Below are 19,838 nucleotides of genomic sequence, written 5' to 3'. Positions count from 1 at the left end.
TAATAGTTCAGACATAGCACGGGTTTGTTAAGGGTAAGTCTTGTCTGATCAATTTGATTGTATATGATGTGGTCACAAAGGAACTGGATGCAAAAAAATAATTTTGATATCATATACTTGGATTTCAGGAAAGTTTTTGACACTGTTGTGCATGGAAGACTACAGTACAAATTGGAGCAATATGATATTAAGTGTAAGTTGCTACAGTGGATAAAAGGGTGATTGAGTGGGAGAAGATAGAGTGGTAATCAGTGGATGCTGCTCTTCGTCGACTAATGTTATTAGTGGAGTCCTCCAGTGTTCAGTGTTGGGCCCACTGTTGTTTTGTGTATTTTATTTTATTTCGTATGATGTGATCAATACACGAAGGAACCAGTTTTTTCTTGCTTCCTTCGTGTATCGTGGCCGGGATATCCAACCAACTGGTTGGTTCGGCACCATTGTGATATCCAGCCCGAGGCAGGAATCGAACCTGCGACCTTTGAATTGCCAGGCAGGCAGGCAGGCAGGCAGGCACTTTACCTATCCGGCTAGCCTGTTCGGCTTTTGTGTATTTATCAGTGATATTGATGGAGGTATATCAGGCTTAATGTGGAAGTTTGCAGATGATACAAAGGTTGGCAGAATTGACAGTAATGGCAGTGTGCTGCTGCAACAGGACCTACAAAATTTGGGCAGATGGACTGAGAAGTGGCAACTGAAGTTTAATATTGACAAATGCAAAGTACTGCATATGGGTAGAAGTAACCCCAGAGAAACATACAAACTGTGTGGTACTACACTTAGGGTGGTAGAAAATGAAAAATATCTGGGGTAATTATGCAGTCAGATATGAAATTTTCTGAGCAGTGCAGACAGGCTACCAGAGCAGGTCGTGGGGTATTGTCAATGATATACAGGGATTTTGCTAGTAAGGAAAAGGTGATTATCCCTTTGTATGAGGCAGTGGACAAGGCCACCCTTGAGTACTGTGTACAGGTTTGGAGGTCTCCATTTTAGGAAGTATGTCAAGTTGCTTGAGCGAATACAGAGAAGGGCAACAAGATTGTTGAGGGGAACAAAAGGGTGGTCTTACCAAGAAAGGCTTAAGTTCTGCAAATTGCAGTGTCTGGAGACTATGCACCTGCGAGGTGATCTGATTGAGATGTATCAATCCTTGAATGGGTTCATAAGGCTCAATTCTAATGGAATTCTTGCTCAGATTACGAACCTCAGGGGGTAATAAATTAAAATTGAGGAAAGACAGTTATAGAATAGATGTGCTGAAATTTATCTTTAGCTATCAGGTGGTTGTTTGCTGGAACAAACTTCCATCTGTTGTTGTGGAAATTGATAGCTTAAATAAATTCAAGGAGGAACTGGACAAACATTTAGAGGGAATGGATGTGTGAAATGTTATTTTATTATTATTTTTTTTTTATTTTAAGCTGATGCTGCATAAGCTTGCTTTCTTGCATCACATGCCTCAATTACTACTACTAGACCAGACTAATCTAGGGACAATGACCAAAAGACTAAAAACTGACTTAAAGGTTAGTTTTATGTTTTTGTAATGGTATAATAGCAGGATTACAATCACTTTGTTCTACTAGCAAAGTTGTAGGAAAACATTGGAGGATAATTTCTTGTTTCAGACCAGGGGAATTATTTGCAAATGATTTTTTTCACTTGGGGTTATAGTTGGCTAGTTCATGTAAAGGTGTATGGTTCATTTTCTATCAATGGACACAAACTGATTTAGAATATACACAATTCAGACGTGATATATGGATGTTATGGTATTAGTTATTCCTGCGCTTACCTTAAGCTTCTGATATGTAGTGGAGTCATTATTTGTTTGGAAAAATCTGGGTTTGAATCTCATGAGTCTGGAAGAATTCTTGAGGGCCTTTTAAAATGTGGTAGTTTGCCAGTTTCATGAAAAGAGAGCCGAATTTTTTCCACAAGTTATTTTAGGTGTGTCTACACAATGTGCAAATCAGTCCTTGAACACTCAAACTCATACAGGCATATGTCACGATAAATATTTTCTCTAGTACATACAAACCAGCATATGTTGATTAAATAGTTGATGCACCAAGGAATATCTGAGGACATCTAACATAGTTTAAATAGCTCTGGTCAAGTTATAAGGTTGATGTGGCCATATGGTGCAGGGAAGCCTAAGGCTTATGCTGCACCTGTAAAAAAAAAATAATAATAATAATAAAATTATAATAAATAAAATAAATAAACAATAAAAAGTAAAGGAAATAGACATCCTATGCATTTACCTCCTCCCATAGGTAACTATCCAGTTGACCCTTGAATTTCCCCAAACTGTCAGCCTCTACCGCCCACGTAGGTAACTTATTCCAGTAATTTTTAACTCACTGGCTAAAATAAAACCTCCTGTAATCCAGTTTAAACATATCTCCTCAACTTGAATTTATGGCCCCTAATTCTATAATCATTTATAACTGTGAAAATTGTCATCATTCATTTTACTTTTTCTTCTCAGAGCCTTAACCACCCCAATCAAGTCTCATCTAAGGTGCCTAGTTTCCAAGCTGTGCAGCTCACATATTCAAAGTCTTTCCTCATATGGATGCTTTTTTACCAACTTCACCAGGGGAGTTACCCATCTTTGGACCCTTTTAAGAAGCTCTGTCATTTTTTTTTAGTTGCAGTCTCCATACTTGAACACAGTATTCCAAGTGTGGTCTAACAAAAGCCTTATATAATGGGATTATGATATCCTTATCTCTACTAGCAAATGTTCGATAAATCATTGATAGGACACCATAGGCCTTCCTTGCAACCTGTCTGCAATGCTTGGAGAACTTCATGTCTGATCTTATCATAACTCCCAAGTCCCTTTCTTCCCCTACCAACTTTAGTTCAACTCTTCCCCCCCCATGTGCTAAGACCTTGCTCTTTACTGGATTAAAGCAAAGCTGCCAGTTTTCTGACCATCTCTGAAATCTGTCTAAGCTCTGAAGAAGCTCTGCTTGGCAGTGACCATTAACTACTCTACCAATCTTTACATCATCTGCAAATTTAAACATTGTGCCCTCTATCCCTTCATCGATGTCATTTAAGAAAATCAAAAACAATAGTGGTCCCAATACTGATCCTTGGGGAACTCCACTTCTTACATTAATCCAATCTGAGGAATAACCATTTATCACAACCCTCATCTTCCTGCCCTGAAGCCATCCAGCTATCCATCTGAGGATTTTCCCTGTGATTCCAATCTATTCCAGCTTATAAAGTAACTGCTCTTGTGGGACTGAGTCAAATGCTTTACTGAAATCTTTTAGTAATAAAATGAGAGAAATTTACCTCTGTTGTCTGCAGAATGCTTCCGAGCACCACTCTTCAATTTTAAAATGAATAAAAAAACTAGTTTAAATGAATTCTTACACCCAAAGAAGCATTAATGATCCGACGCATCCAGAGTCAAGGTAATGGAGCTCCAACCCGATCCTAAACCATCAACCCACCAACAAATAACTATGAATGAAAGGAGACATTTTGTCAATTTATAAAACTGAGTGAAACGATTTCGAAAAAGATATTAAATGTTAAAATTCTTAACTTCCTAAAATTTAAAATTTACTTATTTACTTAAAATTTACTAAATTTTAGGAATTATCATTTTTTTAAATCGTTTCACTTGGTTCTATAAATTGACAAAATGTCTCCTTTCGCTCATAGTTATTTTTTGATGGTTTGGGGTCAGGTTGGAGCTCCATTACCTCAATTCCGGGTGCATCAAATCGTCAATGTTTCTTTGGGTGCAAGAAGTCATTTAAATTAGTTTTATATTCCATTTACAATTGAAGAGTGTTGCTCAAAAGCATTCTGCAGACAACGTTAGAGGTAAATTTCTCTCATTTTTATACTAATTGACATACAATGTAGAACTTATTGAGCCCTGTAGCTCTGTCTGTTATTTATTATTTGCTGAAATCTAAATAAACAATGCCAGAATTATTCCCTAAATCCAGTTCATTAGTGACCCTGTCAAAATAGCTAACCAGGTTTGTTAAACATGATTTTCCCTTTACAAAACCATGATGCATTATCCTTCAGAATTCCATTTCTATCTAAATGATCCTGAATTCCACCTTTGATCATTGTCTCCATGATTTTACCTACTAATACACTCACTTATATTTATAGTGATTGCACACAAATAATTGTAATATCGATAATTTTACTTAAAGATAACAATTTTTGGTATTAGTTGTTTTTACTAATTAAAATTTAAACATTAATTTATTTTTAATATAAATTTTATTTACTCAGAATGAAGAACTTCAGAAAGCTTCAGATGAAGCGCAACTTTTAAAAGATGAACTAGATGTACTCAGACATACATCTTCAAAAGTAGTAAGTATTTTTCATATTTCAATAAAATAAATGTTGTGTTTGTTAATGGAGCTTAACATAAGTTTTCCACATAATTCACTATCCAACATTTTTCTCTCTTAATATTTAAAGCACAGTGGTGACAGTTTTTTTTTAAAAATTGAATAGAATCAAAAATACCAATCTGGCATTTACAAAGACCATGACTCATTGAATTTGTGATCTAATTATTCCTTGAGTGGCATGATGCGTAGGTAAACTGGGTTGTTCGAAGATAATAAATCAATCAAAACTTATGTTGGTATTATGTTTATTTCTGAATTGGAAATATGTATGTAATGGGGTCAAACGTTTTGTGGTATTTTCTTACTTCTTTTGTGATGGTGATATTGCTGTCTTTGCAATATCACCATCACAAAAGATCACTTCAGTCACAAGAATTCCAAAGTGACTTTTTGTGATGGTTATGTTGAAAAGAAGAAGCGGTATTTTCTTACCGCTTCTTCAGTGAAGAAGCGGTAAGAAAATACCACAATGTTTGACCCCCATTACATACATATTTCCAATTCAGAAATAAACATAATAATACCAACATAAGCTTTGATTGCTTTATTATTTTCAAATATCAGTGAGTTTGTCTTTTGTTAATATTGTTAAATCAGCTTTACGTAAAATATTGCAAATAAGTTGCATCATTAGTTAAATTATCAATTTTAAGGCAAATTGCAGCATATTTTATTTGAAAAAATTTCCCCCTTTTTTTTTCTCATTTAATATTTGTATTTTAATGTTGTCTTATAATGCAGTAATTATAGGCATTCTTTTTCTGCTGCACACCTTTTCTGTAGATATTTCTATTGGTGCTGTTCTTCTTAATTAGCTTTCATAATTGCTCCTTGCTGTTACAAGCCAATCCAAACACTTGCTGCACCCAGTCAACATCCACTTAAGTGTCCAGATTCAAACTCACAGCACCAACTTTTCTTCTTCATATTCCTCCCTTCAATTTTAATTTTTTGGAACAACCTTCCTTTATACATAATTCCTGAAAAATTACAATCCACAGAAATTCAAGTCTAATATCAACAAATATTTTCTTTCGTCTTTTCAGTATGTGATCCATGGATGGTATTATAGGTTGCAATACTTTCGTGTTTGGGGTTTTCATTAAAAAAAAAAAATTCTTAGCAATCTGTATTAGGAACTAGAGATATAAGAAAAAAAAAATATCAGTGAAATCCTGACCATTTGAATGAAGTCCAGGCAGATTTCTGAAGTATTATCAGATAATTTTTAATATGCTGAATAATGGCCTTATCAAACCAGATGAGATTTTTTTTTTTTATTTTTAACTGTAAAAGGGTTAAAAAAAAAAAAAAAAAAAAAAAAAAAGAGAGAGAGAGAAGACATTCTTTTTTATTTTTAACTCTTTTATATGAAAACTTAGATGTACAGATCATAGATATGAGTTATTATAATAAAGAAGCTGTCTAAAAAAGTAAGCATATTTAATTACTGCATTATTAATTACTCATTTATTTTCAATACCCAGGACCTAATTTTATTAGCAGCTTCTTTTTCATAATGTATAGTTTTATGACCATTACACAGCTTGAATGGTGTTCAAGAAATTGCACTTTCACTGCATGAGAAAAACTAAATGCTTATTCAGCGATACTAAATAATTGATACATTTTTTTATAGCAGAAGTGAGTAATATAAATTAAATGAATAGTAAATCATCTTTATTGCATAGTATCATATAAATAGCAATAATGATTATTAGAAGGTATAACTGGATGTGACATTATTTATTATCATTAGTTGTTCTCTAATTAATTTCTTTACTGATAAAGTATCTTTTATTTTTAAAAATAAAAAAAAAAATATTTTTTAGGAACAATATGAAGCCACAATAGAGTCCTACAAGAAAAAATTAGGTAAGAAACCAGCTTAACTTCTCCATGCATTAATTTATAAATATAAATCATTTATCTCTCTCACACACACACACACACACACACACACACACACACACACACACACACACACACACACACACACACACACAGCTTTAATAGAAAGATTGTTTAGTTATAGCATAATTAATACAAATTTCTCGTGTCAGGACAATATAAATTATTAACAGTATCTTTGTTTCCTGTATTCTTGCACTGTGCAATGGTCACTGGACATCCTCTGTTTTAGTGGAGCAACTTCAACAAACCACTTTTAACACAAGAGTAAATTCCTGTTGGACAGACAACTTGAGTAGTTGAGACCCGCTGATTTTTGTAAAATCGGACAAATGCTAATAATTTATTGAAATTTTTTCTTGTAGAGGATCTGCAATCTCATTATGGATTTAAAATAAACTTTGTGGGTTTTTTTTTTTTTAAGGGTAGTGTAGCCTATTTTTGGAAATTTTAAAAGAATATTAAATTTTAAGAATATTATATATTTTATTTTAAGGCAGAAGAATACCCTTACTTGGGGTTTTCTTCAGGAATGGCTGCATCCGGGTGAGGTGTAATTCGGAAGGAGTTGAAATCGCAATTATATGGAAGGAGGACAAAGGAAAAAAGCAAGCTTTTGTCCTAAATCCTTGCATGGGGAGTAATTGCAGGCATAAAGGGAGATGATATCCTGCATGGTGGGGCGGGTGTTGTGTAGTAGAAAGCAGGTGAAGTAAGGCGGAGGGAAAATTTTCCCGCCTCACCGTATTACACTTGTAGATTTTTTTTTTTTTTTTGGGGGGGTAAAAAAAAAGGGTAGGAAAGGGAAAGAAAGGGTTTCACTCGGAAATCTGGGTGCATGACTACCCATTAGTAGAAGTCCTGGATTGTGGGGGGGGGGGTATGTTCTGTTGTTAAAGTTGAACTTATAGGATATTTGTTTTAGGTCCCATTCTTCAGAGATTATTATTGGTCTATGAATGTTTATTGATCTGTTTGTTGATCTCATTGCTAGTGTTTCACTGGTTTCTAACTTAAATTTTGTCTTATTTGTCAATTATCGCGTTTTCGAAGAAAGGGTAATATCCTGTGTCTAAGTGGTGAGCTACCAATTTGGAACTATTATTTTTTTTTGCTCAGTCTGTTTTTTCTTTGTTATTTGCAGCTAATTTTAAACTGCTTTTATGTTTTGAGATTCTTATATTATTGGTATTATGTATCATATAATGTAGCGATGTATTATGTAGCAATGTTCTCGTGCTGTCTATATATATGCAATCACAATCCGGTGCACAGGGAATTGCATAAACCATTTTTGTTTGTTGTTTGAAATCTGTTGTTTTTTTTTGTTGATAGCTGAGCTTTTTAGGTATGTCCATAGTTTCTTGGAGCTGCCAAAGGCTAGATTTACTCCAGAATCTTTGAAGATAAAAATCAACTAAAATCACTTGTTAAAGAGGACCTATGGAATATCTTCTTCCTGCACATACAGGATAGAATCAAATTTCTATCCTGTATGTGTAGTAATACAAGACATGAGAAAAAATGGAACTCCCTTTTAAAATCACAGAGACAGCAATCTGTAGGTATGCATGTAATAGATTACGCGAACAGTGAATTCATAACCAACCTATCCAACTATAACTTAACAAAAGATGAACACAATCTTCTCTATAAAGGCCTCAATTTCAGCGTGACCCCAAAAAAGACTCCATAAAATGAATATGTAATAAAAGCCAAAACAGGCTTATACACAATCTTCTCTTTAAAGGCCTCAATTTCAGTGTGACCCCAAAAAAGACCCCATACAACGAATATGTAATAAAAGTCAAAACAGGCTTATACAGCTACAGAAATAGAAAAAAACTAATCAAACAAATAAATAATGTGATAAACAAAAAACCAAATCTTACTCCTAACCTTTCAAAAGAGGAATTTCAATGCATCAAAAAATTAGCCACAAATAAAATCATCATAATTCAAAAGGCTGATAAAGGCGACTCAATAGTATTAATAAACAAATCCAGTTATGACAACAAATTGACAAACCTCCTACAAGATACAAACACATACTAGAAACTAGGAAAAAATCAATCCCCACCATCAGATCAAAAATCAAAAAAGAACTAAAAAGATTGCACTCCGAAGAGAAGATTACAAGCAATTTTCACACAGACCTCTTAGCCCATACTATATGTTCACCCTACATATTCAGAGTCACCAAGTTGCATAAACCGGACAAACCATTGAGGCTCATAGTAAACTTCAAAAATACATCAACAGCAAACTTAACAAAATTTATGGTTGACATACTAAAACCCCCTAATGAATTCCAAATATCGCATAAAAAACATAGAACACCTATTTTCGTCAATCAAAAATATAAAATTAGAACCTGATGACAAATTATATTCCTTCGTTATAAAATCACTATACACAAACGTACACCCTCAAAAAGCTGCAAAGGCCACTTAAGACATTTTACTTAATGATCCCACACTTAAAACAGAACAGAACTAGATATTTCGGATATAACAATCTTACTAAATATACTACTATCAGCGAATTATTTCACCCATGAAGGAGATTTTTACCAACAAGTATATGGGATACCAATAGGCAGTTCCATAAGTGGACATCTCTCCGAATTTTACCTCCTGGAAATAGAAAACCATGTCATTTCCAAGTACTCTTCCCCATCCCTTATATTTTATGGAAGGTACGTAGATGATTGGCTGCTTATAGGCATACCAGACACCATATATACCATCTTCCACGACTTGAATAATGTAGATGCTCGGCTACAATTCGCAATTGAAAATGAGGAAAACAACAGGATCAACTTCCTAAATTTAACATTGCAAAAGCAATGCCACCAAAATCAACACAAAAATATACCACAAACATACAGATAGGGGGAATTATTTACATTTTGACAGCTATGGCTCACAAAAAATCAATCCTAATAGCCCAGTTCAACAATGCTTTCAGGTATTCATCTACAGAGGATGAACACAAACAGGAAATAGAAACACTTAAGAACAGATTTTCCAACCACGGTTACCCAAACTGGCTCATAAATGGCACCTTAAATACAGCCAAAAGAAATACCAAAATGAGAAGTGCTAATAGGGTGGGTGTACATTGAAACATACCAACAACCATTAAAAAAAATCTTCAAAAATTCTGAAGTAAATCTAGCCTTTGGCTGCTCCAAGAAACTATGGACATACCTAAAAAGCTCAGCTATCAACAAAAAAAACAATAGATTTTAAACAACAAACAAACGTGGTTTATGTAATTCCCTGCAAACCGGATCGTGATCGCATATATATAAGCAGCACAAGAACATCACTACATATAAGAATTCAAAAACATAAAAGCAGTTTAAAATTACCTGCAAATAACAAAGAAAAAATAGACCAGACGGAAAAAAATAATAGTTCCGAATTGGTAACTCACCATTTGAGACACAGGACATTACCCTTCCTTCCTTCGAAAACGCAATAATAATTGACAAACAAGGCACAAAATTTAAGTTAGGAACCAGTGAGGCACTAGCAATGAGATCAATAAACATACATAGACCAATAATAATCTCTGAAGAATGGGACCTAAAACAAATATCCTATAACTTTAACAACAGAACATAACATTTCCCCCCCCCCCCCCATCTAGGACTTCTACTAATGGGAACAAGTAGTCACGCACCCAGATTTCCGAGTGCAACCATTTCTTTCCCACCCTTGTTTTTTTGGGGGGGGGAAAAAATCTACAATTTCCAAATTCCCAAACTATAAGTGTAATACGGTGAGGCGGGAAAATTTTTCCTCCACCCTACTTCACCTCCTTTTGACTACTTGCACCCCCCACCACATAGGACATCATCTCCCTTTATGCCTACAATGACTCCCCATACAAGGATTTAAGACAAAAGCTTGCTTCTTCCTTCGTCCTCCTTCCATGTAATTGCAATATCAACACCTTCTGAATTACACCTCACCCGGATGCAGCCATTCCTGAAGAAAACCCTAGGTAAGAGTATTCTTCTGCCTTAAAATAAAATATATAATATTCCTAAAATTTAGTATTCCTTTAAAATTTCCAAAAATAGCCTAAACTATCTTTTAAAAAAAAAAAAAAAAAAAATCCACAAAGTTTATTTTAAATCCATGAGATTGCAGATTCTCTACAAGGAAAAATTACAATAAATTATTAGCATTTGTCCGATTTTATGAAAATTAGCACTTCTTGACTACTCAAGTTGTCTGTCCAACTGTCTAATAAAGTTAAAGTTTCGAGACTTTTGGACCTCCACATTTTTTTTCCTCTATGTCAAAAGTAAATTCCTATGATTTTACAGTATCATTTTCAAAAACTAAAATTTTCCAGCTTCAATCTGGTGGATCTGAGATTCTGGCATAACTTTTGTAGAAAATGTTTCTCTTCAAGGCTGAAACTTCAACTTCAACTAAATTTTAATCAATAGCTCCTGATCATACATTCCTCTACTGCACAGTAGTATAGGAAAGTACCATCAGTTTGTAAGTAGAATGCACAGACAGTAAGTAGAATGTCTGTGCATAAACAGTAAGTAGAATGAGACACTGATGTAGTAGTAGAAGATCATACCATGAAATATTTTTTAGTATACATTTCTCAGGAAATAAACACATACAGATTTATTCTAATTCAGGAAGAAGTGGCCAATTCTTTTGGAGTAAAAAGTTGTAGAGTTCCACAAAATGTATGCAATTGCATGCATTTATTACAAAATAAATACATTCTAGTCTAGTAAAAAGGGATCTTTTCTTTAATAACCACACACACACACACACACACAGGCGTATATGTAGTTATTATATTCGTGTGATCTGTCACTGGTGAAATGGTAGACGATCACTCTAAAGCAGTGGTGTTCGACCTTTTCCCATGCAGGGGCCATATTCAAAGTTAAATTTGTTTTGCAACCGCACTGAATGATTTGAAAAAAATTAGTGTGTTACATTTTCCGTATCTTGTTACATGTAAAAGGGAGTTTAAATTTTCATATTACCGTTTTTTATTTGGGTTTCTTATGGGTTTAGGTAATTAACTATATAACATTGGTGTAAATACACCATAGTTTACCCATAAGTTTGAACTATGTATGTAGTGTAAAAGGCATCGTTTTAATAGTATCTCATATTGTGGGTACCTTCACAATGTGATAGCTGGTATTGCACTACTTCAAATAAATAATGCTTCTCTAGTAGAGAAGACTACTGTTATTTATTTTCAGTGGACACCACCACCTGGATGATCATTTTGAAGCTTTTTTTGGCTTCATCATCGGTGAGTGGGCAGGTACTCTGGTAATGCAACATGCCATCACAGTTGCGAAGTTATTTCCACAATATGAGAGATGCCAATTTTTAAAACAATTTTTAATTAAATTAAGTAATTTAATTCAAACTTAAAACATAATTTTGATTAAATTTTGAAAGTTATTGCCTGATAAAGAAAGTAATGCATGGTGTTTTGTTAATTTAGAAGATTTAAGTGATCTCAAAAGACAGATAAAGCTGCTTGAGGAGAAAAATACAAACTACATGCAAAAAAATGTGGAATTAGAGGAGGTAAGATCTTTAAATCCTGCAGTAAAAGAGAAAGTATTTATGCTTGTGATTTGGAATTACTTATTTGTGCCTTCTTAATAGCATCTTTAGGATTGTATGCAATTTTTTTTTTTTTTTTTTTGCTTGTCTGCTTATATTATTGTTTTTGTGTAAACTGAGGGAATAGTTTACAGTATTACAATAATTTGCAATGTCATGAGTAAACAGTATCTAGGTGATATTGTTTACATTACTCCATTGTGTCTAGCCAAGTACAATTCATCATGGCCCCGGGTGCCAAGCGATTGTGACTAAGCGATTTCTCTGTGCTTTCACTGCGATTCTCAAAAGGTGAATTCTAGTTCTATTTTACGTTCTTCTCCTTAATAAATCCTTTTATTTAATAGCAGCTCTTTTTTCAAAAGTACTGATCGAGAGCAAGAAAGGAAAGTAACCTTTCTTTTTTCATATTTAATAGACTAATCACTACTAACTTCGCTTGGTCACACCAGGCACTGCTCCTGCCTCCCCGTGGCGGGGCCGGTAACCTTGGCAGAAAAGTCCATCTGCCAGGGGCTAAGAGGAGCCAACATGGAAAAAAAATATGTTTCCAACTATAGAGTCGACAAGCTGTCGACCAGATACCGAAAATAAACATGACTCGTCACAAGCAAAGAGGTTGAAAACAAATCCCTCGGTGACAGACTTACCAGCATTTTTAATAATGCACTCACTATCAGAACAGCCTCTCAGTAAGCTATCCCCTTTTCTAATCCAAAAACATCTGGAAAGTATTGCAGGGTCTCCCAAGACGGTTAAGAGACTGCAATCAGGGGACTTACTTGTTGAAACTCTAAACCACAGGCATTCTGAAAAACTACTAAAAATGACAACTTTTGCTGGTATTCCAGTTAACGTAACTCCACATGCAACCCTAAATACATCAAAGGGTGTAATATCTAGTTGGGACCTGATGAATGTGACGGAGGAAGAAATTAAAGAAGAACTTAAGGAACAAAATGTCATCGCTGTAAAGAGAATTATGGTCAAAAGAGACAATATACTGATACCTACCAGAAATATAATTCTCACCTTTAACAGTCCAAATCTGCCCTCATCAATAAAAGCAGGATATCTTCTTTGCCGCACTCGTCCTTTTATACCAAATCCGTTGAGATGTTATAAATGCCAAAAGTATGGCCACTCTCAAACGACATGCAGAAGCAACCCAGTTTGTCCCAACTGTGGATCCTCTGATCACATTCAAAGTGATTGTTCAGTGAAAGAAATGATCTGTCCCAACTGCAAAGGCAACCATCCGGCCTACTCTAAGACATGTGAGAGATGGAAAACAGAGAAAAAAATTATGCAATATAAAGTCGAAAATAAAGTTAGTTATCAGGAAGCAAGAAAATTAGTTGCACCCATTATACATAACCGTACCTATGCCAGTATCGCAAAAAAATATCAGACAATAGCCACGCAAACTGATGTTACCATTCCACATAACATATCAATCTCCGACTGGGCTCGAGCTGTCCTCTCTCAGCAAGAGTCCAATACCCTGAAGCACTCAGACCAAGCCAGTAATACGCCTCTTAAAATTCCAGCAAAATCTCCTCCTCCACCAGTGATTGCTACTACTTCAAATAATCTTAATTCATCTACAAAAAAGGTTATTCAGGACACATCGATGCATTCAGAGTATTCTCCCAAACAGGAAGATCCGGTTCTGGAAATATTTGCAGAAGAAGAAGATATGGACACAGGTCGCCCTACATTTCCAAAAAGAGACAAACCAAAGCCAGAACGCCATAAGACATCCACGTCAGGTACAGCTTCTTCTTCTAAATTCAAGTAATGCCTAACATCTTGCAATGGAATTGCAGAGGCTTTCGTGGCAACATTGACGACATTCATTACTTAATTAACCGCTACTCTCCAGTTGGTTTCTGCCTGCAAGAAACCTATTTAACTCCTCAAATTTCCATTTCCATAAAAAACTACTCAATCTATCGACTAGATCGGAATACATCCAATTCTGCTCGAGGTGGTGTAGCTATCTTAATTAACACAAGGATTCCAGCTAGGCAAATCACTCTCCAAACCCAAATCGAAGCTGTCGCTGTGCGTCTGATTAGTCAGACTGCTTTAACTCTAGTCTCAGTTTATCTCCCACCAAATCATACTTACTCTTATAATGATCTTAAAGAACTTTTATTACAGCTCCCCTCCCCTATCTGCCTGCTAGGGGATTTCAATGGCCACCACCCTTTATGGGGATCAACTAAATTAGACCGACGCGGCCGACTGATCGAAACTTTACTGGATAAAGAAAACCTCACTCTTCTTAACAGTGGTTCGCACACCCATATACAGTTACCTAATGGACAGACTTCTGCCATTGACCTATCGATTTGCTCCCCAATACTGTTTTCAGTCATGCAATGGTCCGCTCTGGATAATCCCATGGGCAGCGACCATTTTCCAATTGTTTGTAATCTGATGACTACACAACCACCATTAGACGAACCCTGCAGGAAATGGAAATTTTCTAAAGCTAATTGGGACAAATTTCAATCAGCAATCACATTGGATAAAAAAATTATACAACTACATCCCATAGATGAAGTTACCGACTATATCACTTCCTGCCTTTTATTTGCAGCTAAAAGCTCAATTCCAATATCAAATTCAAAGACTCGACGCCATTTCAACTGTTGGTGGAATGAGGAATGCACAAAAGCGAAGAAAGAACAAAATAAAGCATGGAATTTATTTCGGCGAACTCCAACTACAGTTAATCTTATTCAATACAAGAAACTAAAGGCAAAAGCTCGTCTCATTCAAAGACAAGCCAAGAAAGATTCTTGGACTCGGTTTGCATCCACTATCAATAGAAACACGAACCCACGATTAATATGGAAGAAAATTAGGCAGCTTTCCGGGAAGTTTCCAACTGTACCTTCTCCAATTCTCTCCTGCAATGGTCTAAACGTTTCTGCTCCTCTGGATATAGCAAATGCCTTAGGCAAAACTTTTGCTGACGTCTCAGCTGCTTCCACCTACTCTCCGGAATTTCAGAAAACTAAGAACACCGCAGAACAGAGACACATCAACTTTCGAACTTCACTGCTACTTCCATATAACCAGCCACTCCAAAAATGTGAACTTATGCAAGCCATCAGAACAACGCGCAACAGTGCCGCTGGGCCAGATGGGATATATTATGTTATGTTACAGCACCTTGATGAGGAAAACTTACAAATGCTGCTAGCCTTTTTTAACCGAATCTTCCTGGGAAATGTTTATCCCACTTCTTGGCACCATGCTACAGTTTTGGCCTTCTTGAAACCTGGAAAAGACCCCTCCAATCCTAATAGTTACAGACCAATATCTCTGTCCAGTTGCCTCGGTAAAATTCTTGAAAAAATGATCCACAGTCGACTCGCTTGGATCATTGAAAGCGAACATCTACTAAGTAATAGTCAGCATGGCTTTCGCCAAAACAGGTTCTCCTTTGATCTGATGATCAAGGCTGAATCCGAAATTCGCAATGCCTTTGTTAAAAACGAACACCTAGTTATGGTCTCCATAGATATAGAGAAGGCATTCGATACCACCTGGCGTTATGGAATTCTCCGTGACCTCCATAACCATGGTCTCCGTGGCAACCTGCCTATATTTATTAAGAACTTCCTCAAGAGCAGATCTTTCCAGGTGCGATATCAAAATTCCCTTTCTACTACATTCTTGCAAGAAGGAGTACCACAAGGGTCAGTTTTGAGTGCGACCCTCTTTGCCCTCAGAATTGATTCTATCACAAAAGAACTTCCAAATACTGTAAAGGCGTACCTTTACGCTGACGATCTCTCTCTTTCTTGCCATTCACAGAATATGAGATCTATTGAAAGGCAATTGCAGATATCTCTCAATAAAGTACAAAAGTGGGCTGAGTGCAATGGATATCGTCTTTCCCAACAAAAAACAGTTGCGATCCACTTTTGCAATCAACGCAAACTGCATACGGATCCTGAACTTCGGATATCAAATACCACCATTCCGATTGCCAGCAATATCAGATTCTTGGGACTAATCCTGGACAGTAAGCTGAATTTCTTTGAGCATGTTAAATTGTTACGTACTACCTGTCTCAAAAAGATCAACATGCTAAGAGCTTTATCTGCCCATTCTTGGGGAGCAGACCGTACAACTTTGTTGCTCTTATATAGAGCATTGATCAGATCCCGTTTAGATTATGGTGCTCCAGTTTATGATTCTGCCCGAAAGAGTGTACTACGCTGGCTAGATCCTATTCAACATAATGCACTGCGGATTGCAATTGGTGCGTATAGGACATCTCCAACTCATAGTCTATACATTGAAGCTCATGAGCCCCCTCTGCATCTCCGCAGAAAAATGCTGTTACTTAAATATGCAGCCAAAATACAGACTTGCTCTTTGCATCCTATTCAGCCCTACCTTTTTAATCAACCACTAATTAATCTCTATAGAAATAAACCAGGTAAAATCCGACCAGCTGGCCTACGGCTTCTTGAAATATCACAGAACTGGAATGTTCCTCTCCACAATAGGCAACAGATAGAGAATTACTGTCATCCTCCGTGGACATCGTTTCCTCAACTAACTTGTGATACTTATTTTCTACAATGGGGAAAGAATCGCCTACCGACACTGAATGTGCAACAACTCCATGCTAGCCATCTTCAAAGCTGTGCTGACTTCTTGCCGGTATATACGGATGGTTCCAAATCTCTTTCAACTGTTGGCGCAGCAGCAGTGTTTCCCTCTGCTATCATATCAGCTTCTCTTCCACCTGAGTATACCAACTTTTCAGCAGAACTGTATGCAATACAATTAGCCCTAGAAAATTTGACTCTACATCCATCTGAAAAATATATAGTTTACACTGACTCTCTCAGCTCAATTAGAGCAATGCAGAATCCCTCTCAACAGAATCACCATATTTTAATTAAAATCAGGAGTTTACTATTGCAAATTGACAACCGTCAACAACTAGTGAAGTTTTGCTGGATTCCGGCACATTCAGGCATAAAAGGAAATGAACTAGCTGATATATCTGCTAAAAATCCATCAACCTTAGACTTAACCTCTGCCTTCATTCCAGCATCTGATTATAATATCATAATTCAAACAGCATACCATGCACAGTGGACAGCGCTATGGCATAAAGAAACAAATAACAAACTTTTTCAATTGAAACAGGACCCAAAATTATGGCACTCATGCACTCAGACAGTTCGGCGAGAAGAAGTGGTACTCGCACGGATAAGAATAGGGCATACCCATCTGACTCACCTCCATTTACTTACCGGCAATGATCCTCCACAGTGTTCACACTGCTCTGAACATCTAACAGTCAAACATATTTTGATTGACTGTCCACACTATCAACCACATCGTACTTCAACACTTCAAAATCTGGCTAATATTCAAGAACCGCTGACACTACATCATATCATAGGAGAGGAGGCAAATATTAAGGAACTTTTCTGCTTTCTGAAACAAATTAGAGTGTATAATCTTTTATGAATAGCTCTCAGAACTGAAATGAATTTGAATTGTTATGTTCTTTATTATTTTCTGATATAACTACGAATAGGCGCACTATAGCCATAGCAGCTAATGCGCCAATAAACAACCATACCACACACACACACACACACAATTCATCATGTAGTGCAGCAATGCTTTTCATCACAATGTTATGTTCCCACTATTCAAAAGCTTCTCAAAGATCACCACTCACCTGTGTAGGTATTGTCAGGGAAAATAAGAGATTTCAGTGGAGTTTGTGTAGCCACAAACAGTAAAACAGCTAACCCCAGAGTTTTTGATGCTAGTAAGATGTCACAATAGTTTCCTATGTTACCAGAGAAAATGTAGAACATTATTCCAATGTCCAGTGTGCATCATTGTAGTAAAGATGATGCATCGACAGGAGGTAAAAAAAAAGTCAGATAGTTGCATTTTATAATTCTATGAAAAGTAGCAGTTGACATAGTTGGACAATTTGTGTGCTACCTGTGATATCAGCTGGAATACTTTACACTGGCCATGTTTTTTTTTCATCTTCTGTAATGAATTTAGAAGTCATCAATTTGCAAGTGATATTTCTTAGTAACAGTACACATGCAGGTGGTAATATGTGAAAAAGGGTATTCATAAGAAAAATAAAAATTATATTGATAAACAGTGGGCACACAATACCATTAATTTTTCCATTATTTTTATATTAGAGTCATGCAGAATTTTCATATATTGTGAAGGTCGCAAGAACGTTGATTTAAAAAAAAAAAAAAAAAAAAAAAGAAGAAAATAGATAAAAGTTTGTGTTACCATTTCTTATTTAATATTCACTAGGGGTCCCTGCCCACTTCATTTGCCAACCCCCAGCCAATATCAGATAAACAAAAAAAAATGTCTTAACTTGCTTGGCATCATTACTGAAACCACTTTGGAAAGAGTTTCCTTCACACTGATTCAAATCTAATTGAAATCGAAACCCATGTAATTATTTACCTGCGCATTTGTAGTGATGTTATTGCCCCGCCCCCTTGTACCACATTACCCGCATTCTCCCTCTTCTCCCATTGGCTTGAATAAATATCACCAGGAAGAAAACTTTTTAATGTATAGCGAGATTATACAGGCAGAATTAATAGTGATTTGTTATAATATTTTACAATTTATTATAAAAATTTATTATTTTTTTTCTCATTGAAATGCATTAATTTCAAATTGTTTTTCATAAATATTACCTTAATTTGTTATGTGGGAGTAATGCACAAGAATCATGGAATGAATGCCTCCACAAACTTAAATTTGGCATATATTAATTCTTTTATGTTATTTTAAGTATACAGGTGACCCCCGCTTAATGCTGATAATTCGTTCTGTAAAAACAGTGTTAAGTGAATCCACACTAAGCGAGCACCGCATTCCTATAAGGTAACATATGTATTTGTGAGTTGTGGTCGGTGCCATAGGATATTTCCTAATCAATAATAAACGGTAGTGAAAGGATGCACAAATGTCAATCAAAATATTTAATATTCAAATCTTTGTACATATAAAATATTCTGCATTGCATATGTATATAATTGTGTGGTAACTACTTAAGTATCAAAATTAAACTTAAAAATACAATTAAAATCATGAATTTAATTGATCTAAATTGATTTAATTTAATTGATGATTAATCATGATAAATGTGTCGATTTTGGGTTGAACTTTGGCCCTCTTCCAAATAAACTAAAAGGGGTATTAATTTTAAATCCCCCGCAGTTTAATTACTACCCAACAATAAAGTCAACCGATCCTTCGCCGCTTTGAAACCTGGCATGTTTTTTATTCTTTCAATATGAAACTTCTTTTAGACATTCGTTTACACAAAAGTCCTGCTTCATCTATGTTAAAAACTTGTTGAGAAGTACAGTATAACACATATCCCTCTTCAATAATTTTAACAAGTTCTTTTTTGAAAGTTTCAGCTCCTTCTGCACTTGTGGCTTCTCCCTGGATTTTATATCTATTCAACCAGCCCTTACTAGTTTTAAATGGTTCCACATTTTTTTTTTTAGGTGAGTTTTCTTCAGATCATAATATAGGCTAATCTCTCTCTCTCTCTCTCTCTCTCTTTTTTTTTTTTTTTATAATATTTAACTTAACTGAAATCTGCATTGGATATTATCTTCAATAAAATTAGTTAGTCTCTCTCCATTTCAATCCTATAGCCGGCCTAGCCCTAGTTGCTTGCGGTGGAACAGCTGTCTTTCCTGCTGCTAAAATTAATACTTTATTTTTTATAATTGTTCTTACAGTTAAACTTGCCAGTCCTAAATTATGTCACACATCTGCTTGTTGTTGACCGGAATCGATTCGCTTC

The 19,838-nt window shown here is 35.6% G+C and overlaps 1 protein-coding gene across 7 annotated transcripts in view; it reads left to right on the top strand.

The window, feature by feature from the left end:
• Positions 1-19,838, top strand: part of LOC150086086 (protein Hook homolog 3-like) — a 211,839-nt gene that overhangs the window by 65,978 nt on the left and 126,023 nt on the right. For all 7 annotated transcript variants that reach the window (XR_016546954.1, XR_016546955.1, XR_016546953.1 and 4 more), the window contains 3 exons: positions 4,294-4,377; positions 6,254-6,296; positions 11,844-11,929. Coding sequence is in view for 4 of the 7 variants with exons in the window: in XM_090373695.1 (XP_090229821.1) it covers positions 4,294-4,377; positions 6,254-6,296; positions 11,844-11,929 (213 nt within the window). In the remaining 3 variants the exon portion in view is untranslated. The remainder of the gene's footprint in view (positions 1-4,293; positions 4,378-6,253; positions 6,297-11,843; positions 11,930-19,838) is intronic.

Source organism: Mastigoproctus giganteus, chromosome 5 (assembly GCF_048544385.1).
Source record: "Mastigoproctus giganteus isolate SK-2022 chromosome 5, ASM4854438v1, whole genome shotgun sequence".
Lineage (NCBI taxonomy): Eukaryota > Metazoa > Arthropoda > Arachnida > Uropygi > Thelyphonidae > Mastigoproctus > Mastigoproctus giganteus.
This window is presented reverse-complemented; position numbering and strand designations above follow the sequence as displayed.